The following is a 24324-nucleotide window of genomic DNA, read 5'->3' on the forward strand; positions in this document are numbered from 1 at the left end:
TGGGCCATATGGCCAGTTTTATAGTGTTAGCTCAGTGAGCTTTTCATTTTTAGCTACCTGGTTCAAATCCTGATTTAACAAATCATACTGATTACTTCAGTCTAGGAGCTAGAATGTCTTGAGTTATTCCAGTGTCTTTTCTCTGGGCTAACCCCAAGGTGCACTAATCTTGTAAAACTAAATTTACTGGAATTTATTCTAATCTATGTTGGGAAGCCAAAACTTTTGGAAAAGTGAGCTTGTGGAATAGCGTAAATCTCCTTTATAGACGTAAGTAATTTGCAGTTTAAACATAGGCACAAGACTTTGTTGATTATAGGTTTCAAACTGCTTTTGGAATTACACTAGACCAATGATTTTTTTTTTTCAACCTTTTTGTGGACCCTAAAAAATTTCAAATGGAGGTGTGGGCCCCTTTGGAAATCTTAGACATAGTCTGTGGACGCCCAGGGGGCTGCAGATCACAGGTTGAAAACCACTGCCCTGGACTGACTTTGAGTCTACTTCAGCATTTTAGTGTTGAAGCAACCAAAATATTTAAGATGTGGAGTTTATACATGAAATTAATTCACCCATAATAGAAAGTGCACTATGAAGGCTCTCTTACAGTAAACGAGGCTTAGAAAGTTAAGCTCTGGTCATGCTTTTTTGCCCCCCCCCCCTTTATATATATTTGTAGCAATGTTCTTATTCAACAATGGAAGGAGCAAGAGAATGGGCTAAAAGCTAGTATTTGCACTGTTTTTTATACTGTACGTAAGCACTGATAAGAAATGCAGTGTGTTCTTTTCCAAGTGTGCATTTCACTACTGTTCCAAGTAAGTTATAAGCCTTACTGTGAGGGTGTGACACTGCATATGTAGCAATTCCTTCCTTCATGGTCACATTCAGGATCATGCAAGAACAAATGTCTCAATTTTAAATGTTGTTCTACTGACCTAATGCTTAGGTTTAACTTTACAGTGACTTTAGATTAAAGAAAAAAGCAAACATTGATTTTCATGGTTTCTAATGTGACTCCAATTTTAGGACAATCTGTAGGAAACATGAACCAAAATGATGGCACGTTCTGTATTACAGAAAGGCCTATGCTCCTGATAGTTTGCCAGCTAACACATACAGGATATTTGGGGAAGGAGCAGGATGGGATTTAAGGAGTTTTACTCAATGGCTTGTGAAGGTATCTGTTCAAATGATTTCTGGGTGGATAGGAAGAAAAAACATACCATTTGGTAATTCTGCAGGAAAAAGAACTTGTGTGTAGAAATAATTTGTTCATATTTAATTTAACAAAACTATACCATGAAATTGTTTAAAACATTGATACTGTATGAATTTTGTTCAAAAGGTAAATTGTACAAAGAGGTGAAAACTAACTTAACTTGCTAGTCTCTAATATTACATATCTTTTAATAAGATATAGAAATCATGTTCTAAATGTTGAAAGTGCCACAAATTTTGTGATGAGAAATGCAACAGATTTTTCAATGAGATGTTGATGTATATAAAATGCTATAATTAAAACTTAATTTGCTTTGCTGATTGTGACAAGAACATGATTGAATCTTGTAAGCTCTCTTGAGGACATTCGGATAGAATTATTACAGTAGGAGGGGATCACCTTTTATTCTCACCAGTTTGGAACAGTCCTGTTACATAAAAAAAACTATTAGATGAAATGGTATGCTAATAAATCCTAAGAGCTACTTGATTTCTAGAGAGCAAATATATTTCTCAGTCTTCTAACAGACAACCACATACAATATCCAAAGAAAAATTATTCCATGCTGTACAAAAAATGTCTAAGTTCTATGATTGTCTTGCAGAAACATAAGCAATGACAAGGATTAGTTCTGGGATGAGGAAGTATTCTATTGTATAGGCCAGGTATGAGTGGTACTTTAAGAATGAGGTCCATCTTTACTGGTGGTAGGTGTTAAATGCTCATACTGGCTTAAATAAAATGTATTTGTAGTATTATGCTAATTAAACATGAAAAGTTACAGGTTTTATTCAGTTTCTATGAGCTAGTCCTGAAGAGCACCATTCAACTCTTAAAATTTAGGTAAGATCTGTAACCGCACTAACAAACAGATTACATGTATTTTTGAAGCATTGTGTACATTCACTGATCTAGAAATTGAAGCACATTGTTTGTTAGACTATTAACATTTAGAGTCATTGGCTGTTCCTTTGTAATTCTGACAGTAAAGTATGACTGGATAAAATTGTTACTGTAATAATGAAGTATGAGTATGAACATAACTGTTGGTGGTTTGAAATTTCATGTATGTGCAGCTTACAATCTTACACTGTAGAATGTTTTGACTTATATTGCCTTAAATGCCCATTAGTAGCACTGATTCTACATGTGCCACTTACAAGAGCGCTAAAGTTAAAACTGACTGGAGCTGGATTCTGAACTTTTTAAAGACAATGTGAGCAGGACATAAGGGGATGCTTTTGACAATGTTTGGAACATTGGACGAGAGGATTTACTGTCAAACCCCGATCAGTGCTTTTGAAGTATTTGTGAAATGGAGTGATTTGTCATTAAAAGAATCAAATGTGTTCAACTGTCTATATGCACCCTTCCATTTAAAAATGTTTGCCTTTTAATGTATAATTGGAGGGCCTGTTTCATATTCTCCTTGTACATCTTCTCTATAAATTTAATGAGGTATCTGCAGACCTACTTTTAAGTTTAATACAGTCCTGGGAAACTGTTCCCACTTTATTAAAAAAAAATAAAAAAATCCAAAGTATAGGGGAATGGAAAGGTGGTAAAACTTCTGTTTTTCTAGTAGGAAAACAGAACAACTCCACTTAAGGCATCTATACTAATGTTGGAATTGACATAATTTAAGGGCATTAAGATTTTTTTTTAATAGCATTGTCAAAAGTGAAAATAGGTAGGTTCATTTAGTCTGTACCACCTATCAAACCTTCAATACATGTTTGTCAAGTTAAGTTTTAGAGTGTATGTAACTAGTTACAGGACTGAAACCCATACGTTAGCATTAGAAATATTTATTCAGAATATAAGAACATTTGTAAAATAAAAAGTATTATAAATGTCTCTGTATAAATAAATGCAGTTTTTACAATTCTATATCAAATAAACACAAAATAACTATTTTACAGCAGCTAAGGAACTAAAAAGCAGAACACAGTTAAGGCAAATCAATTAGGTGAAAAGTCTCTAAAATTACAACATATAGTACAATGTTAAGTGACATTTTTAAATGAAAAACTTCCAGTATAAACAATGGAATACTGATGTTAATGCAAACTTAGTCACATGTGCTTTCTAATAACTAACAATACATTCAAGCTGGTGTAAAGGTTTTTTATACCTTTTAATTAGAAAAGTATTTTCAGAACAATATGAAATATAAAATTTCATGCACTGTATGACACTCAGACAATTTTTAAAAAGTCATTAGAACAAGATACAAATTAATATACTGTTGCACTTGTCTGTTAAGAGACTGAAGGAGAATTGAATAGGTTCTTATAAATAGAACCTAACTCTTAGCTATTGAACTCGAATGAGTTTTTTTTAAATTGTGGGAGTTGGGTTGCAATGTCTACAGGTGATGTAAGTTACTTCTGAAGATAGAATGCACACTTGTCAGTTTAGATAAAGACTACATAATATTTCAAGCTGGTGTTTCAAACAGTTGCATAATTAAATATTAGTTTTTGGAATTTACTGTTTTAAGGTGGTCATCATTTTTGTAACTAGTGCACTAGGGCTACTGCTACTTTTAACCTATTACAAGAAGCACTAAAACATTGAACACAAAGTCTTGATTGGTGTAAAGCTATTTCACCACTATTTCCTATTGGTCCTATCCCCACTCCCTTTTCTAATATACTAACAAATGAAGCAGTACTTTGTAGGTACCCACATCTCCCTTTTAACTGGTGGAGATTCCATGGCAGAGGCTGTGACAAAGCAAATACTGTCTTGCTCATCAACATCATGGAAGAAATGTTGGGTAGGTTATCTTTAATCACCTTGATATGATTATTTGCTGTAAATTTTACATCTTTACAGCGTTCTTAAAATGTATTTGAAATAAAACAAATTGCTAAAAACAAACTCAAAAGGCAGGTTAAAATTGGCACCATCACAAAATAATATGTAATCCTTGTGATTTAAATGAGTTGGAAAACTTGTACATCATTCCTCATCCCTTTGAAATCTGAGTAAGGTTCTGGCTCAATATTCCTGCCTAATGAAATTGTCTATACACAAGACAGGTTCTACTCAGCTCAGCAGTATTTTGGAGAGTGACAAGGCAAGCCTAGACTGTGTGGTCATATAAAAACTTCTACCTAATTCAAAACAGTAAATCCTCTGCTAAACAGAACCCTTTTGCCTGAATAAGGGGACTACAGCTTTGGACCTATTATCTAGCCACTTACATCTAGACTTAACCCTCAGACCTAAGGACTTGAACACTGCTGCCTAATGTAGGGCTGATCTCCAGGAGGTAAAGTTGGTGGCTTGAGTCCTTGAACCTGTGGGAACTGGCTTAGAAATGATAGTGTGAGAGATGCACTAAGTAGGGTTGCGCACACACACATTCTTTTAGCACCAGCAAAGTTGGGTCCCTGTGGTTGCAAGTCAGGTAGCAGGGCTCTACCAGATGGCCCTTCATTTGTAAGTAATGCTGTCTTTTTCATTTATGCTGGTGTAGTCAGGAGGCTGGGTTTGGCATGATTGCAGCTTATGTTGTCTCAGATTTGCTACTCAACCTTCACTGATTTTAAGGAAAGAGAACAGTAGTGCTGAAGGGAATGAAAGCATTGGAAACCAGCATTAAGAACCATTGAAGTTTAAATCTCAACTAAGGCTGTTTTTAACCTGCTCCTTAAAAACCTGAAAGCAAATCCCCTTATTGTCCCTGCTTAACATCTAGAAGCAGCAACGCATGATACCAGCTAGGAAGGCCAAAGGCTTAGTCTAGGCAAGGGTTACTCAGTGTAGAGAACCATGGCCACAGCTCTTTGGAAATACTTTAAAAGCTAAAGAAGCCTTTAGAGAGAAATTCACATCACTTTAAACAGGTCTAGGAAACTCAAGACAAGTCCCAAAACAGACAAAAACCCCCAACAAATTCCTGTGACAGGTGGGAATGACAGCAGATTTTTGAAAATCTATTTGCCAAGGAAAGCACCTCAATCTTGATCAATACTAAACATACTAGCACTGTAGTAATAATAATAAAGTTAACTGATGAGGGTGGGTTGTTTTATTTTAAGTGCTCAGACAATCTCAGCGACAGTGAGAAAACAAAAGTCCTATGAACAAGGCCCAAAGGAGCTGGGATGAGTGCCATGTCTGAGACTACACCTTCTGCTTCCTAGAGGTGGCAACCTGATCTCTGTGCTTCACTCAGCCTCTACTAAAAACACCAGACTCATTCAGTCTTACCATGGGCTAGCTAGCATGACATGAGAAACAGACTGGCTTGAACAGAGAAGTCCACACATTATAACAGTAACTTACTAACAAATAGCCTATAAATGTAATTTTACAACAGCCATCAGAAGGCTGTGTTCATATAATTTCTACTCACACTGTACTAAGAGCCAGTCATTTGCTCACTCATTTTTTGTGTGTGTGTATCTATCTATGTATACGCACATTCATGTGCATTTATTTTAATATTGAATAGGTACATTCCTTATAAATAAGTACCTTTTTGGTCAATACATCATAAGTGCAGAGAGGGTTTCTGCCTCTTGGTCACACACAGGTGTAATGGAACATTATGCTGATTAATACTACTCTGCACCTAACACAGAGGCTTCTTTGAGGAAAACCTTGTCTATAATGTAATGTATTTTAGAAAAATAAATCCAACTTTTTCTAAATTGACTGTCAGCACTACCCTATAACATGAAGGACAAAAACTTCTTATCCAATCTTGGCCCCTACACTGTAAATAGAAAGCATGTGGCCACATACAGCCTGTAAGGGCATAAGAAATAAAACAGCATTGTAGACTTGCAGCAAGAGCTTTCTAGTTGCTGTGATCAGGAATCCTGCCTGGGTAAAACGTCTCTGAATTAGCAGGAGCGATCCTCCTCCATCTGCTGGACTGTGTGTGGAGAACTGCAAGTTTGGTGCAGGGTACAAACCAGGCTGTCATCTTGCACACCTCCCCCTCACCAACCATGTACATACAATAGATGTAACAGCAAATCGTACTGCCAGATTTCAGGACAAAGAGAACATGGGGGCTGGGAGATCTATCAAACTGGCTTAGTCTGTGCCCAAACAAACATACAAAAGCATCTGAGTAAGTGCGATTTTGGCATTGTCAGAGGAGTAAATTAAAAGCAAGGGAATGCATCAAGATCAAAATGAAAGTGGAGGGACTGCCACCCATTAGGATTTGAGGATGGGTGATAATCCTGCATGTGTGTGTATATACATAATCACATGTACTGCGAATGACTGGAAACTTTACCTTCAGACACTGTCCATTTCAAGCAGTGATTAATAAACAATCCTTTGCTAAAATAGTCTCCCCATTCCTCTTGGTTTGATTTGACAAAGCCACAAGGCTGATCTATGCCTGTTATGTTTCAGATCCTTAATAGTGTTCACTACCTAAAATCAGTTAAAGAAAAAAAAAAGAAACTGGTTTTTAATGGCACTAATTGTCATCATATATATATATAATTTTAAAGCGAAGTTTCATTGGTGTGAGGTCTTGAGTTCTCCTCCTCCAGCAATGCTATTCTTTGTTTGAGCATCCTCACTTGAGTCTCATGCCTCTCAACCATGGCCATCATTTGTGACTCCAGTTTCTTCAGTTTGTTTTGATGCTTCTTCTTTGCTTTTTCATAAGCTGCCACAAGGTTACTGTTAGAAACAGACAGCAATACAAGATCATTCAACAAAACTAGCTCAAGTTAAGCACCTAGAAACAGACACCGAAAATCAGTGGCCACTTTTGAAAATTTGGCAAAGGGATTCCACCCCCTAAAATTTAATATAAAACTTTGAACATGTTTTTTCAAGGTTTACAAAATGATTCTCTCACAAGCCAAGACCTTGTTTATAAAAAGTCTCAGCCATAGGAGAACTAATGTTCCTCCCAGAAAATAAAAAATCAAATGAAAGCCCGAGAGGCCCAAATCACAAATCAGGGAGAACAGGGTCTAATTACTGAATGAAAATATCTACATCAGAGGAACTCTTGGTGTTTTATTAATGCCTGTGGCATTAAAGCAACATATCTAACTGTGATAATTTATTGTGATGCATCACTATATGCTTGCTGCACTAGTGCGCTATGCAGTTCCAGGTTATCATATGATGTCTGAGGATTGTGGGCCCAATTGTTTGAGGGGCCGAGCACCCGCACCTCCCTGGTGTAGAGGCTGCTCAGCATATCACCTAGGCCTGGGCCCTCGGTGCATATCACAAAGTGTTTTGTTAAGGGGACACTGTCAGGTAGGTTTATGATCAAAATTTAGAGATTGTAAATAAAAGAAAGATTTATAGAACATAAATGTTTTAATTAAATAATAATAATCACAAATAGTTCAATGGATGAGGTTTTTTTACTGTTTTTGTCCCCTGCCAAGCCTTTCCCAAGTGTGGGGAATCAACAAAGGTGTGTTAGTGCCTGAGAACTAGAAGTTGACACTGACGTGTCTAGTCTCTCCATAGTGAATGAAGTACAAAAAGGAATGAAAGTATTATATATTTTTAATGCAGCATTATTTATAAGAAGGAAGGTCTGATGGGTAGGGAACGGGACAGGGACTTGTGAAACCACTGTTCAAATCCTACCCCAGGCATGAACCTGGGCAAGTCATTTAATCTCTGTGCTTCAGTTCTGCACCTGTAAAATGGGGATAAATAATACTTCCCTGTAAGGTAATGCACTGATGAGCGTGAGGTGATCAGGTATTACAATGATGAGGGCCATATAAGTGCCTAGATAGATCTTGAGAGTGTCCCTTTGAAGTCCAACAATGTATTACATTTAGTTGCCAAATGCCCTCTCTTCAACCTCCCCTTTCGCTCAGTAGGAGACCCCAAATGGGTGCTGGTTGAAGATCAAGTCTTGCCCACCACCTCAATGGCCAAGACTTTCTCTAACAGGTAAAGTATGGCTCATGAGTGACAAATTACACGGTGAATGGTTGACTCCTTGAAGGAAGGGGACAAACAACAATTGTAACCCCTCAGTCCATCAAAGCCTATTGATGCAGACCAACTGGGAGATGGGGGCACAGTCTGTATCACTGTCAGTGCTACACTTTAAAGTACTGAGTGGGATTATGGAAGGAAACTTGATAATAGGAGAATTTGAAGGGATAAGAAGAGATGCATGAGCCAGGCCAGGGAGGTGGTGAACAAAAACTGCAATAATTCACAAACATGATTAAACTGGGAACTGTTTTATAATGGATGCTATTTTTAACTGCAATAGAATCTCTCCCCACCCACCCACGCACACAGGTTATGGAGCACTCAGTGACAAGGATTAGTCTCTTCCCCCAACTCTAACCTTGCATTCTTCAAGACTCTACGGGCAAGCAGCAGAGGATGTAGAAACTGTTCATTAGGGAAAGGAGAGGATTACAGTGCACTACCAGAATGCAGCAGAAGTCAATGTGTGCATCCATTCACTAGAAGATCCTTTACCTGTTTGCCCTTTTCAGGTCATTAACAAACTCTGCAGACTGCTGATGTCTGATTTCACTGCTCTTCGTGAGTCTCTCTAAGGCACTCACTAACTCTTGCACTCTCCCTTTCAGTTTCTTCTCTCTGCACCAGGACACAAGGAGTGAGGAAATCAGTTATCCATATAATTTGGACTTGCAAGAGTATAGACCGTATTCAACAAAGTTCCTCCTGTTAGATTTAAAGGAGGAAAACAGTTTTTTATACTACTTTGATAATGCAGGATTTAGTTTTATGAGGTTAAACTTTTGTTAAATTGATTTTTTTAAAAGCAAAACGGTAACAATTCACATATTAGGAATGTAAGATAAAAAGAAATATGGACAAACATTAGATCGTCACTGGGGATGGTCTTGTCCACACTACATCTCTCTCACATAAGCGCAGAATGTGCAATATCCACAGTTAGGAAAAGAGATGCATGGAAGAAGATATTAGTATATAGCATATTCTATATATTATATATTTAAGATGGCAACTCAGATAGTAAAGTAAACAATATAAAGAAGTTAAAACCTAAAGCTAATATATATAAAACAATTAAATACAAACATGGTGGACCTAGGATAACTAGGTAATTTGCTAGTCAAACATTATTTGTTTTTATTTAAAAATTCTCTATTAGAAAAAACTGCAGGAAGACTCACTACATAAAAGAGGGAGAAATCAATAACTAAAGAGGAACACTTCACTAGCATCCAAAACAACCACCAGAGCCACACCCTGCAGGAAAAGAAAGGAGGGTCTCATTGTTACGGAAATTAAATGATGCCCTGGAGTACTGGATTCCAGCCTTTACCTCTGCCTAAGTTCCTGTGTGATGCTGGGCAAGTCACTGAAACCAAACGATTCATAAGTGGTCAGTAGTTATGTGTTTCTCATTTTCTGGGTGCTCAACTTGATTGGCAGGGTCTGATTTATAGAGGTGATGAGCACTCTCAGCTGCAAATGAAGTCAATGGGAGCTGTGCTTTGAACATATGAAGTGCTACAGAATGGAAAGTACTCTGAAAAATCAAGTGCTGGGTGCCTCAAGTTGGGCACCCAAAATTACTGGAAACTTCTGACCTTAAGCACTCTATCTCCATTGGCAATAATATCAACTTATCACACAGGGGTGTTGTGAGGATAAGTCATGGTTTTGAAGCACTCAGATACTATAGTGATGAATGCCACTGAAAAACCCACAAGGAAATGAAGAATTCTGTCTTCAGAGCAGGGTTTGAATAGCATTCAATAAATAAGACCCAGCGCTACACATCGAACAATGAGGAAAAAACAAGATGGTGAATAGGTGCTCATTACATTCATTCTGTGCACCGAATGCAGCAGGGTCCTGTGGAAAAAATAGTATGTGGTCATGTAATTAGAGACTGCATAGTTCTAGCATTTCTTAACTTTTGAGTCCTTTGCAAACTTAATAATGTTTCTTTAACATATGTTTATTACATACACAAAGCTATCATGCTACCAATGAGACTATACAATTATCTACTGTAGTGATTTATAGGGAGAGCATGGGTATTTTTCAGCATAAAGTAAAAAGAGCTGTTTGGAGCAGCTTCAGGATTGCATTTAGGTTCTTTGCTGCCAAGGGCATCTTTAATTTCTAGACGCAAGGTGTTGGAACCCTGAATTCATACAGTTCACAAATACTCAAGGCATACTAGACAACCTACCCAAGGCTAGAGATTAGGTATGCTGTCTGGTAAAGACACTGTAGTGAATGTGTAAAATCAAATCCCTTGTTAAAACTGTTGATTGTGGGCCTGCCTACCTCCTAACATGAGATCCACTAAAATAGTCTCCATTTGCTGTAAATGTTCCTTTTTCAGTCCAAACTGATCAACAGTATTTTTTTAATTGCACTGACATTTTGAGCTTTATTGTGAATTCCATTAACTTCACCCCACTTAGGTTCTACTAAACTTTATTTACACATCTATTTTATTTGATTTATGCTTCTCCCGTTTCCCCTCTGGGCTGGCTGTACTGGTACATGGTTCCTAGGTCAGGGGCACCATTTCAGAATTTGGTGGCGGGGTGTGTGTGTGTGCGTGCAACTTTAACCGTGATTCCAAGGGCTACTTAGTCACCTGAACACACTAGGGTTTTTTTGCAGATAATTTAGAAATTAGCTGATAAGAATTAGATATAGTGCTCCTATGTAAAAAAAAGAGGATTTAATAAATAATAGACTCACTCAGCTCTAATACTAACATATTCTCACATCTTGTGACAAGTCACTTAAGGAACACTGGTTAGGTTTAAAATGTTAATGTATATTCTTTGTTACTAACTGTTGAATACAACAATTGAAACAATTATAGAAAAATCTAGATTACTTTTATCACTTTTTTGCAGTTCTTCAAACTTGGAATAGATCATTTAACTTTGGAAATGTCCTCCTAGGGTAACGCCCTATGAGTTTATACTGCACCTGTCTGGGGCTCTAGAGGTGTGTTATCTCACTACAAACAATAGACTAGAAACTTATCTTAAACAGGAGTGAAACTGACACTTTCAAGTCACTTTCACAGTATTGCCAATCCCAAATATTCAAAAATCATGAATCAGACTCACCAAATATCATGAGATTGGCTTTAAAATCATGAGATTAAGTACAAATAACAGATTTGGGGTTCTTTTTATTTGCCTTCTGCTTTTTGAGCCTTTAGGGTTCACTGGGGTCACATTTTGAAGCTTTCTGCACAGCCACGAGGACTAGAAACTTCATTTTTCTTTAAGAATGAAAGCTGAAATCATCACATATCCACTCGACTCGAGGAGCTGCGGCTTTAAGGAAAACAATTATCATGAGACTCATGACAAAAATCATGAGAGTTGGCAACACTGCTTTTACTTCTGTTTAAAGGCTAGTTACTTTCCAGAAGGCTCTTAAACAACACTACAGTGATTGAGCTGCAGTTCTCACAGGAGGACATTTAAAACCAAACACCAAGAAAATTCCATATTTTAAAGTTAAGGAAAAAAACAGACTTCTGAGCTATATCAGAACCACTGCAGGCAGGTAAGGAAAATAAACAGGCACAGGAGCTCTGGACAGCTCTTCCTTTAGAAAGAAAGTTGGAGGGTCAAATCTTCTAGTCCTTAATCAAGTAAAACTTCTATTGCCATCAGTACCTCCACTCACAGATATAAACATGACAGTGAACATGTGATAACATGTGTGGTCAATAACTACACACTATATATTTAAATATCTGAGCCAACTTATCCAGAGTTACACATTTTACATGCATTGGCTCAGGGACTGGATTTTCTGGCATATTCTGAACAACGCTGAGCACACAGATGAATAATGCAAATCATGACAATAATCGTTGACTTTATGGATTCTGTGGATGCAGTTTCTGTTCTTTGTTCTGGAATTGGCCTGAATACAGCTGAAACCCTAAGAATTTGAGGCATAAACACATCTGATACTTATATGACACTTTCTCATTCCTTCCTTTTCTCAAACTCAGAACAAAAAATGACTGAACAAAATGGTTTTCAGTTAAAATGTAAAATTGCACAGCAGCCATTGCTGTACAACCCAGCATGGGGCAGAACCTGCAACCCCTTGGGAGTTAAGTGACCTCCTCTCATCTGACTCTCATTCTCCATCCTTCCTAACTCCTGTGCTGCTTTTCATGCTGTCAACCATGACATCTATCCTGGGACCATTTGCTGGAGTCTCAGAGAACGGGCCGCCTTGGTTTTGCTCCCATCTATCAGAGTCCTCTTTTTTTTTGCAGCATGCAGCAGAGAGAGAGGCTGGTCTGCTGGGTAGGGAGCTAGCTCTGAGAGAACTGGATTCTACTCCACCCATGGACTTCCTGTCTGGCCCAAGGCCAGTGCTTTAAGGACAGAATTTCAAAGGTTTTTAGGCACCCAAAGATGTAGCTAGATATCTAATGGGGTTTCCAGAGCACCAAACCTTCTAAGTGCATTTGAAAATCTCACTAGGTGCCTAAATACCTTTGAAAATCTGGCCTTTAGTCTGTGTGTGCCTCAGTGCCCCATCTGTACAATCATAGATTAGGGTTGGAAAAGACCTCAGGAGGTCATCTAGTCCAACCCCCTGCTCAAAGCAGGACCAACACCAACTAAATCATCCCAGCCAGGGCTTTGTCAAGCCGGACCTTAAAAACCTCTAGGGATGGAGATTCCACCACCTCCCTAGGTAACCCATTCCAGTACTTCACCACCCTCCTAGTGAAATAGTGTTTCCTAATATCCAACCTGGACACCCCCGCACCCCCCACTGCAACTTGAGACCATTGCTTCTTGTTCTGTCATCTGCCACCACAGAGAACAGCCGAGCTCCATCCTCTTTGGAACCCCCCTTCAGGTAGTTGAGGGGATAACAGCATTGCTCTACCTCACCGAGGGGCTGGGAGGAGAAATAGGTTAGATTTGTGAGGTGCAGCCTCAGATACTATGGTGATGAGACTACATAAGTACCACAGGTAGAGTGGGAACTTCTCTATACACGGGTAGCCCTTCCCTGGGTTTGACCCCTTCTTTTCACCTACACCCCCAAATCTCTCCCTTTTCTGAATATAACCTAGGCTCAGTGCTTTGCTGTATTTTTTCTGAATCCCCCGTTCTCTCTGAAACAACCCCTCAACCTTCTCTCCCTGCCACGGAGGGATTCCTCTTTTACACGCTAAACTTCCATACCCTTAATTTAATCACCAGCTCTTTCTTATCTTAATCACCCTGCCTCTGTTTGTAAACAAAATACTGACTCCCTGCTCCAGGGGCACATCTCCTCTACAGAACTTACATTTCACACTAATGCTGTGCTGTAGTTAAGAGCTCCACCTGGGAGCTTGCACACCTCCTGTATGAAACTCAGGGAGGGGCTCCCGTGCTCCCCTGCCCGCCCCCCGCCCTCCCCCCCAATTGGCGCCTTTGTCCTGGGTCCTTAACTGGAAATCCATGGTGTCCAATTTATGGCACCACTGATAACCTCAATTCATTGGTTTAATCAACAAACCCCAGTTCTTCATTACAAGTCTCTGCTGTTTATGCTAGAGGCATCATCATGATATGCAGTTTCCAACTTCCGAAGCCACAAGGGAAATCCAAAAGTTATGGCTGAAAACAAGACAAAGTATTGACCCAAGCTCCACCTGTCCGAATGTGGTCATTAGGCAGTGGTTATTCAACTCTCAAGGTTGTTTACTAGGGCTCCCCACACAATGTAATTCTGATTTTAAACCACAGAATTTTTTGTTTACTGTGCTAGCCAAAGAAAATATTCCATAATTTGTGTATATAGGAAACATACAAACAAATTAACGCTCTGTGTGCTTTTACCCCATTGTACAAATGATGTAAGTCCCTGTAATTGTACTAGTGTATCCACCATACCAAATGTACACTCGACCTCCCACAATGACACTTTCTCAGTTTCCTCTTACGCAGCTGTAAAATACAGAAGAGCTTGAATTCTAACCCTCCAGTAATATCAAAGGACAGTTCTCTGAAGGTCACTGTAAAATACCACTTTACTCAACAGATCTACGCCTTGTGTAAAGTGAGTAACACATCCCTATTACAGTGACTACAATAAATGTATACAGTTGTTTCCTCCTGCTAGCCCTGCAGAGCCAACACAACAAAGTGTGAGAGAACTGGATTCTAGTTCATCTTGTCCATCATTAACAAAACTGTTTACTAAATTTTAATTACAAAGCTAATCAGTAACACCTGTACAAATCTACTGAGCGCTATGGGGGTTGTACAGGTGTCACTTATGGCAGAATCTCACTATGATGAGGTTGCACAGGTGCTTAACTTGAAGACAGTGGTCACTAAAACAGGTGTGAAGGCATGATTTGGCCAGGAGAACTGTGGAGAAGTACCCAGCTTGACTTTCTGGGCCTAGCCTGGGTTTGCAAGGCTCACAGTTAGGAAACAAGCATATTTTTAATTGTAAACTGAACACATTTGATACATAATCACTGAGAGTTGTCAAAGAATAGCATTTCTCTAGAGACCCTGTCCAGTCTAGATCTGCACTTTAATAGAGTTGAGGAATGATGCACCTTAAAGACCATTTGACACTAACTTATCACACTGCAGTGTGTGAAACCTTTTGAATTCCTCCGAGACTATGCTGAGATTTTCTGGAATTGCCTCTTAACCAGACCACAGTTCCAGTGTTGGCCTGAAAGTGGCAGCATTTTATAACCACAGGAAGAGCCATTTAACATGTTAGTTTAACAAATTTAAAATCCATCTTCAGCAACAGAAGGGTTTTGCCAAAACAAGTCAGGGAAAAACTGAATGCTAGCTACTTATACCAATGTATTGTTGTCAAGGATATACTGGTTAGGTTAGAATGAGAGGGTGGAAAGAATCTTTGTTAAAGAAAAGTCTTAAAAATTCTTTGCTGTATAGACTCATGCATATTCTTAAATTTCTAGGGACGTGGGCTTTTTTTTGTTTTTTGTTTTTTTTGAGGAAGGGGGCAGGCAGGGGCCTAAGGACCAACACAAATCTCACCACTTTCAGCTCCCAAATGCAAGGTGCATTTCATTGCCCTTGCTTTAGCTAATACAAACACACAGCAGTGTACAGATAATAGTTTACCTTAGTTAAGCAAAACAACCTCCCCCCATTTCACCTTGGGGAGCGAATCAGAGATGAATGAACCAGACATTACAGAAGTTAGTCACATTGCTTTAATGCACTTTTGACAGGTGCTCTGATACTACAATGTTAAGAGCCATTTAAGAACCTGAACAGAGTAGCGCAGAGATTGAGTGTCTGCCTGCATTGGGGAGGTGGGTGGTTGGGGACTTTGAAGGGAGGTGGGGGGGGGGGGGGGATATATTTATGCTGGCTGTGACACAGCATGAGTAGTAGGTGAGCTAGGACGAATATATATAGTAAGTAAAAGGAGAAGGGAAAAAAATAATTCAGGCCCATTTAAAATCAAGAATCAGCCAGAAAATACTGCACTGAAACGAAGACCACACTGCAGCAACTTGCATAGTAAGGAACCCTGCAAGGCAGCAATTCATTTTAAAGTTCTCAACACATCACCCGTGACAAAGGCCTGGTGGACAGCTCCTATTAAAGTGCTAGGGAAGAAATGATGAAAAGTGGGTTTTTTAAAAAAAGATTTCTAGGAGCTTTTCTTGCACTGTGAGCAAACAGGCAACTGACTTGCTTCTATTATTACATAGTGGGTTTTTTTTGAAAATCCACTTTGCCAATGAAGGAAGTTCTAAACCCATACACTCTATGGATTAAATCTGTACCTCTACCTTTCCTTCCCCATTTCCCCCCTTTTCTGGGTTGTTACAGGGAGGCTGCCTCGGAGAGGAACTGAATCAGCACATCTCCTGCCTGACCTGTCCTCAATACCTCCTAGATTGGTCAGACTCTTTTTAGGTGCCAGCTCTGAGCCTCCTGGGCATGCGGGAGCTTTCGCAGTGTGCATCTGCACCCCCTACTCCTTCCACACTTACTGCCACTAGGAGCCTGCAATGTGGCTATGAAGTGAAATAAATCTCCTAACTTGTAGTGGCAGGATTCAGGTAGTTGTTACTTTTTCCTGAGATAGTGCAGTTTGCTGAAAAGAGCATCAAACCATCCGCCCTTTGCAGGAATTCCCATGAAAGACATCGCAGCAATTTGATGGAATGAAACCTCACGAACCCCTGCAAACTAATCCACAGGGATCCAACACTTTTGAATTCTGAGTACCTGCTATATACTTATTTATTATTATATTGCATTGATTTCAATGGGCCTTCTACAGAAAAGTGCTACTCAGACATATGGACACTGAAGCGGCAGCAAAAGCAAAGAGATATTCATCCAACATCTACTAATTTGTTTTGGAATTAGTGAAACTGAGATTTGTTTGCAGACTGGCTGAACAACCAAAACACATGAATTCAAGTTCTCTCCTCAAGGTGTTGCATTTTCCATTTTTACCAGTATGCCAGAGACTTCATCACAGCTGCAAATGCTGGTATATCAGCAGTCTCTCTATCCCTTTATAAGATCTTGTGAAAATATTTTCTGTGCCTTCAGAACTTCCTTAGTATCTACTGTTCCCCAATTAGCTAAGAGATCCCATTTTGGCATGTGAAAATCCTTCTAACATTTGTGCCCTTCCAGTCATTTGTTCTGTAGTTTGTATCTGAGTGATACAAGGAACTTGGAGGTGCACTTTGTATTTCATTAATGCACTAAAGGGCTATATGCATTTATGGAATTCTGAGCACAGCTTCACTCTCCTGATTGCTATTATAAATCAGCAGAATATGAAGAATCAGCAAATGCAGTTTTAATAAAACAGAACATGTTAAAATAACTGTGCTATTTATAACACAGCATCTTTTCAGAATGAATCTATGGTGGGTATCTGTATGTTTATATTTAAATGAGAGAGAGAATTAACTATTTTAAAGGAACACTCAAACGTCGACACACCCTAAATTCAGTAGCTGTTTCAACCTTACAACTTGTTTTTGTTTAGCATTCTGAAGATCAGCATCACCTTTGCTCTCACCTCCCACACCTTCCTTTTCCAATTGATCCTGCAGCAATAGGGAGTTGAGAAAACATAGCAGCGGCACATCACATCTTGTGTGAGATGCACGCAGAGAAAACTGGTGCATGTGTGCACTGACAGGGAATGAGCCTGTGATCAGAGATATGCCTGCAAGCAAATCACACAAGAGACTATGGTTCTGTTTCGATTAGTTAATAACTTCCTGCTGCACTGAACAGTCAGCAGGGAACTAAACAAGTCATTTGGGAAAATCCCTGCCTGCAACATTCTGAAGGGAAAAACTACTTTCCGAGTATGTGTAGCTCACAGGCCTAATGCACAGCAGCAGCCTCTGAAAAACAATACCACTTATTCATTGAAATTACTGACACGGTAGTAATGGAGAATCTTGGTTTACATTTTTAAGACCAAAACAATTGCTGAGTGGAATTAAAGTGGACAACTGCTGAGTTGCTTTAAAGAGCTTTGGCTCAAGCTTATGGAATGGTTTCAGGCTAGTTAACAATGTTTCTCTACTTTCATACATCTAGCCACATCAAATGTTCTGAAACCAATTTGGGCAGAAAATCCCAAACCCTGGTCCCACACAAGACAGAGCAAACTTTTTGAAGTTTTCTGTCAGTTTGGTCTCCCCATACTTGCTGCAGGTTTGGCCCAGGATATCTTACCCTACTCACTGTGACTGCTTATGAGGGCATGCAATGCATTGTCCTACTCCTGTAAGACAGGATGACACAAACTTGTAGTTTCTGATTCAGCCACCAGCCATTCCAGATGAAGCTCTACTTCCCTATTCTCAAGCGACCACAGACAATGATATGTTTAAAACCATTGCAGCTGAATCCTCTTTCCATTAGCAGCTTAAACTAACAACCAATGCCAGCACTGCATGTAACATCCCTAAACCAATTAAACAGCAAGGCTACATTATCCATTCGAGGTGGGACAGGTAATATGGAACACAAAAGAAGAGGGCCACACAGAAAAATGTGTTTCCTTAATAGCAACAGTAACAAAATACTCCTAAAAAGCTAGAGGGGGAAAAAGCCTTTTCAGATATGACATTTGTCCAACTCACAAGTGTGTTTGGATCACAGACGCCTGCAGTGTTGTTTCTTGCCACCAGTTTGATTGTGTAGAGGAAAAGGAGGAAAGGTGTTAAATGCTTTAAAGTTTGTCTTGCTGTTGTGGGCAGGAGCACTGCACTGTTCTACGTGTGGCCTGATGATCAGAGGTTCAGAAGTCACAGCTCTCTCAGAAATCCATGGGAGCTGTGGAGGTTTGGCACCTCTAAAATCAAACCAGTGGTGCTTATGGATGCGAGGGACTCTTCACTATAATTAGAGAGGGGCACAGTGGAGGCACTCCCTGGTCAAGCTTCCCTGCACAGCTTTGTCCTGACCTGGAGCTTTTCCAGTTCTGGGCCGAGTACAGACGGACAATTCTGTCAAGTTGTATAGTTGCTTAGTGATTTGGGCGACTATCCTGTGGTGAGCAGAGCTACTCATTCTATTTAAAAAACAAACGATACTGGTTATTGGTGAAAAATGACAAAATAGCTAGCCCCCTCCCCGTGTTCTTGAGGAGTCTGTCCCAGCATGCCGCTACACATTGTCTCTTGGGGTTTATCTCTTGGCAGTGATTTATTATATTATACAGCATATAGACCAGTGGTGGGCAACCTGCAGCCCATCAGGGTAATCTGATTGCACACCGTGAGACATTTTGCTGCCGTTGACTGTCCGCAGGCCCCGCAGCATCCAGTGGCTGCCGTTCGCTGTTCCTGGCCACTGGGAACTGCGGGGGGCAGTGCCTGCGGACAGTCAGCCTCCGCAAAATATCTCGCGGTGCGCAGTCAGATTACCCTGATGGGCTGCAGGTTGCCCACCACTGATATAGACATTTCCACGACCCTGTGCTGCACTTCCCAAATCCCTGGATAATGGTCGCGGCATAAAAAGGCAGGGATCCTTGAATTTTGCAGATGGCTATGTCATTGTGACTTCACTGCAGCCAGTCACAAAATTTGGTTCTGAAATGCTACGAAGTTCCAAGCCCCTTGACCCCATTTAATGTACACAATAATTAGGTCAAGGAAAGAGGTAAATGTGAAATAACTCTGCCAAAAAGGAGCAGACAAAATGCTGTGGGAACATTGACAGGTTGCTTTTTAATACATAAAAGCTTTATAGACATCTGCATGTACGGTTTGAGCTGCAGTATGGCAGAAAGGGACACTTCACTGTGGCACTTTTTAATTGTCACTGTTCCTTTGGATCATTACAATACGCTGTAGTTTCGCTTTCCTCTTTTCGTCTGCAAGAGCAGGCCCAATCTGTGTTCAAAATACACCTGAATTTTGGAGACACTTATATCCAAGTCAGGATCCCAACTTCATGGCTGGATATCACTGCCATCAAGAGCTGAACCCAAACCTCAGATCCAAACAGCCATAAGCGGCGCAGAAGATTGAATCCAAACTTTGCAGTTTGGTCCAAAGGTAACTGGCATTATGTGAAGAAATGGCCACCACCATGATACAGCACAGCTTTCTGTGACATTGCTGATCTCCAAATACCAGGGTGCTGCTACTGCAACAAGCATGGGGATCTTTTTGGGGAGTCTGTAAGAATGTCACTGTCTCTCACTAGAGTACACATAGGAAATTATAGAAGATATAGTGAAACGAGACAGCTTTTCAACACACTAATGGAAGTGTCCGTTGCTCCGGTTCTGAGGCAGGTGGAATAATGATAAATACTGAGCAATGAGGAGTAATCTCTGTGCAGAACATTTGTGTTGGTGTGTTTAGTACTGGAGGAGGGGCCAATGTTTGACAGCCCGCAGACCATAGCCTCTTTATGCACAGAACTAGCATAGCATGTGCAGTGGCACTGCCCGCTTCACCGTACGGTCTCAACTCTCTTCTGCTAGGCTAGTCTCCATGCCCAGTCGACCTTTGGCCTCTCTGCTGAGGCTGTCACAACAGGGGTGCCAAGTGGAATGGTGGCTTTTGTGATGTGGACATCAATCCACTGGACTGAGATCACCGACTCATTTCACACAGACCCTGAACGGCCATCAGATGTAATGACTTTTGGCCAATATTGACCTGGTCTGGATTTGAACTGGTGACTGGTGAAGGGCTTTGTATCCCATTAAATCCCATTAAATCAGGAGCCATCAGTCCTCCTGACCAAGCATTTTAATAAATATAAAGAACTACAAAAAATCCATGCAGACACCAAAGCTATTATAACTCTAGTTTTGTTGTGGATGGTTAAAGAACGTGAGAGGGCCTAACACATCAGAATATTGCTGAATAGGCCTAAGGGGATGCAGAGATTCTCATCCATTTTTCACAGAAGTTTTAGGAATCCGAGACTAAATAAGACCCAGTTACATCATATCCATCTCCCTGCAGGCAAGTTCGTTCTCTACAGGACATTTTTCTCATTTCCTCCTCCTCCCTGCAGAATAGCTGCCATAGGCATTCATGGCCTGATAATACGTTTATTAAGTATGAAGTGAAATGGACAAAGCTACGGTCCTCCCTCCCGCAGCTGGAGAGGAGAGCACAGCAGCAAGGCATGTACTACTTATGGGTCCCCTCAGAGACTGTGTCAGCATCCACTGCCGTGCTGAGCCTCCGCTATTCCTGGCAGTTGGGAATTCCAACAAATCCTCTCTTACAGCCCCGGTTTCTGGCATGACACAACACAATGCGATGCCATCAGGCTGCTGGGAATATTTTTTCACTCCATCCTGAACACAAGATATTTCCTGCCAACAATCTGTGCGTCACCATTATTCATTGTCTTGAGACTGTCAAATGTCTTCACTTTGGACACCCGTCAAAGCATTCTATTAGACCTATTGATTCTATAAAAAGAGAAACAAAGCAGTGCTAAATATATATTTTGGGGAATGGGGCAGATTTACATTCAGCCAGAACTTGGCATGAACAAACAAAGCAAGAAAGCCAGCCCGCCCGCCCACCCCAGTCTATAATAGTGGAAACCTGGTAGCCCAAATGTGACTTTATAGCATGCAACTTGCAGATAACTACTACTTTGCGTGTGGCTTGTTTAGAGAAGAGAAGAGGAAAGAGGTCTACAGTGAAAGCACATTAGATGGAGTTTCACAGTGTACACAGTCAGGAGAAACTGTCAAGTTGGTTCCAAAGCAACTGTTACAAGGGAACCTGTAAAACTGGTACAAACATAGGCACCGACTCCGTGGGTGCTCCGGGGCTGGAGCATCCACAGGGAAAAGTTAGTGGGTGCTTTGCACCCACCGGCAGCCAAGCTCCCCTCCTCCCCCATCTCCTCCCCGCTCCCTGCACGCCGCGTCCCTGCTCTTCCGCCTACCTCCCAGCGCTTCCCGCCACCAAACAGCTGTTTAGCAGTGCTTAGGACTTTCCAGGAGGGACGGGGGGAGGAGCAGGGACACAGCACGCTCAGGGGAGGAGGCAGAGAAGAGACGGGGCAGGGGCAAGGACTTGGGGGATGGGGTGGAATGGGGGCGGGGCGAGGGGCGGGGCTGAGCACCCACCAGGAACAGTGGAAGTCGGTACCTATGGGTACAAATACAAATATGCACCAAAACAATGAGGTAAGAATAGGATCCTTTTGTTGGATCTCCCCAAATCATTCATTTATGAGCACTACACTGACGCTTTAGGGAACCCCAGGCCTTCAGAAGTTAATTCAAGGGTCAACACTGTCTGGACGCAGCAAGAGGTTAAGCAATCACTGCAGCACTGAGCACATTTGGTAGTGATGCTGCTGCAAAACTAGCTACAGGCCATGAAAAAATAAATGCTTCCAAATCATTATGTCAATGTCTATTTTTTTCCTGCACAAGACAATCTTCCTCTGCTTTTTCACAGCAATACACTATTTTAAAATATAATTAGCATTACTTCAATAGAGAAGGCCCCCATATGCTCTGCAGCAACTGCATAAGAAAGATCATTTAGGGGGGAAGCTGTAGGTTTTGACAGCCAATAGGAAACAGTTGGTGCTTTTGGCAACCAGGAAGGTGTGGGAGGCGGTTTGGACCTATAACACTCTGAAGGTGTTTGAGGCTTTTGGCTACAGGGAAGAAATGCACCTCCTCTTTCCCTCTCACTTGTGGGCAGGTTTGGAGGTGACTGCATTTTTGGGGGATGTGACCTTCTTTTCCCCTCTTAGGAACCAGCTATCTCAGTGCCTCAGTATACACCATTGTGTCTAACAACCATGGATTATAAGCACAATGGCTGGATGTTTCTGCTAATACGAGTAGCACTGAGTAATGTCACTATTAGGTTCCAGAGATAACTTTCAAGAGCTCTTTCCTCCTAGGTTGTTCACAGACTCAGGAAGAGAACACTTCTTCAGTTCACTTGCAGCTTACATTTGGAGGGTTAGCTTGGCAAACCTAAGAGCAGAGCACATCTTTTTATTGTATGAGCGCTGACATTCTGATGCACGGTGCTTATTCATCTATGAGCACTACACTGACATTTTAGGGAACCCTGGATCAGCTGGGTGGACTTCTGAAGCTAATTCAAGGGTCAACTCTGTCTGGACGCAGCAAGAGGTTAAGCTATCACTTATTGCTTAAGCAATGCTTATTCAGGGAGTGGAGTCTTCACAAATGTCACAGATATGGACTCAGGGAGTATAGGAGGCACTGATAATACATCCTCCTGAGATGCAAATGGGAGCAGGACTGAGAAATCTGCACACCAGCTCTCAGGGCATCAGTCTCCCACCCACCCCCCACTCCACCCCCCCAATGTCAAAACTCAGCTCATAGTGGCTGTTAGTGTTGTTGTGCACACACAAACATCATTATAGTTGCATTAATGGTGAAAAGGTCCTTTTGTGGATTCACAGTTACATAAACCTTACTTAGATCTCTAAGGCCCTATCTACATTGAGATCAAAACCAAGTTAAGTACAATGATATAGATCTTTTTAAACACAGCTGTTGCCAATCAGGGTTTAGCATAGTTTCCCTCAGCTCTGGGGATAGGACTTTTTCTCTGAGAACTCTCTTAAAAATCAACTGACTACATAAGGCGACTAGCCTATGGCCTGGTTCGGCTGGCACAGTTCTCAGTACAAATTCCTGTCCCCACTGATCATGGAAATCGTGCTGGAACCCAGCTGGCAGCAACAATCACATGTAACATGGTTGTAACTAACTCAGTCCGATTTCCATTATACAAAGAGCGTAAGCTCCTAACTTTATGAGCAGTTTAATCTGATTATTTTTTCTTTCCCCTCCTACCCAATTGGCTGCACTCACTATCTGTTTGCTAGGTCCTTAACTGGAAATCCATGCTAATTGACTTATGGTGCATTTGATAAACTGAAGTTTTTCTGTGTTTAGTCAGCAAACCGCACTTCGTGACTCTACTCAATCTCTGCTAGTTAAGGCCAGTGGTCCCATCTTGAAACCCGGGAGCAAAAGGCAATAAAATGCAAAAGCTACAGCTGGAAAGAAGACACACAATGCTGACCCAGCTCTCAGTGCCAGGACTGTTCTCCATTGGGCTGAGGCAAAAGGCTCTTGGATAATGATTATTCAACTCACTTACCCAGCCAGGTTTTACCGAACGGGTAAACAAATTAAAAAATTTTAACCACAACATTTTTTGTTTACTGCACCAGCCAAGCTAAATATTCAGCAACTGCAACTTTGAGACTAGGAAGCAAATAATATTAGCTGTATTGATTTTACAGTAGTAATGACCTTACATTTATATAATGCCTTTCATCCTCAGGGATCCCTGTGTACATTACATACTTAAACACTGAAATGAAGTTGCCTCTGGAGTGAAACACAGCAACTGTCTGATAGGCCACACCAATACTATATACAGCTTTTAGGCCAGAAATGCAGATGAATATATTTTTCAAACTGAAACGGTTAGTGTAATTTTAGGTAGGTAGAATGTAATTACCATAGCAGGAACTGGGCAGTTGGTCTCTTGCAAAAAAGTTCTATGGGATTGATAAAGGCCAAATCTTTACAATTGGAGGCTGGCGGAACGTGCATAT

The 24324-nt window shown here is 40.7% G+C and overlaps 1 protein-coding gene across 1 annotated transcript in view; it reads right to left on the reverse strand.

The window, feature by feature from the left end:
• Nucleotides 1–6705: 6705 nt before the first annotated feature.
• The window catches only part of MCC (MCC regulator of WNT signaling pathway), a 229200-nt gene continuing 211581 nt past the window's right edge, over nt 6706–24324 (reverse strand). The window contains exons 17-18 of the mRNA XM_065405951.1: nt 8684–8806; nt 6706–6886 (exon numbers count right to left, since the gene is read on the reverse strand). Coding sequence (XP_065262023.1) covers nt 6706–6886; nt 8684–8806 — 304 coding nt within the window. The remainder of the gene's footprint in view (nt 6887–8683; nt 8807–24324) is intronic.

This window comes from Emys orbicularis, chromosome 6 (genome assembly GCF_028017835.1).
Source record: "Emys orbicularis isolate rEmyOrb1 chromosome 6, rEmyOrb1.hap1, whole genome shotgun sequence".
In the NCBI taxonomy this organism is placed as follows: Eukaryota; Metazoa; Chordata; order Testudines; family Emydidae; genus Emys; species Emys orbicularis.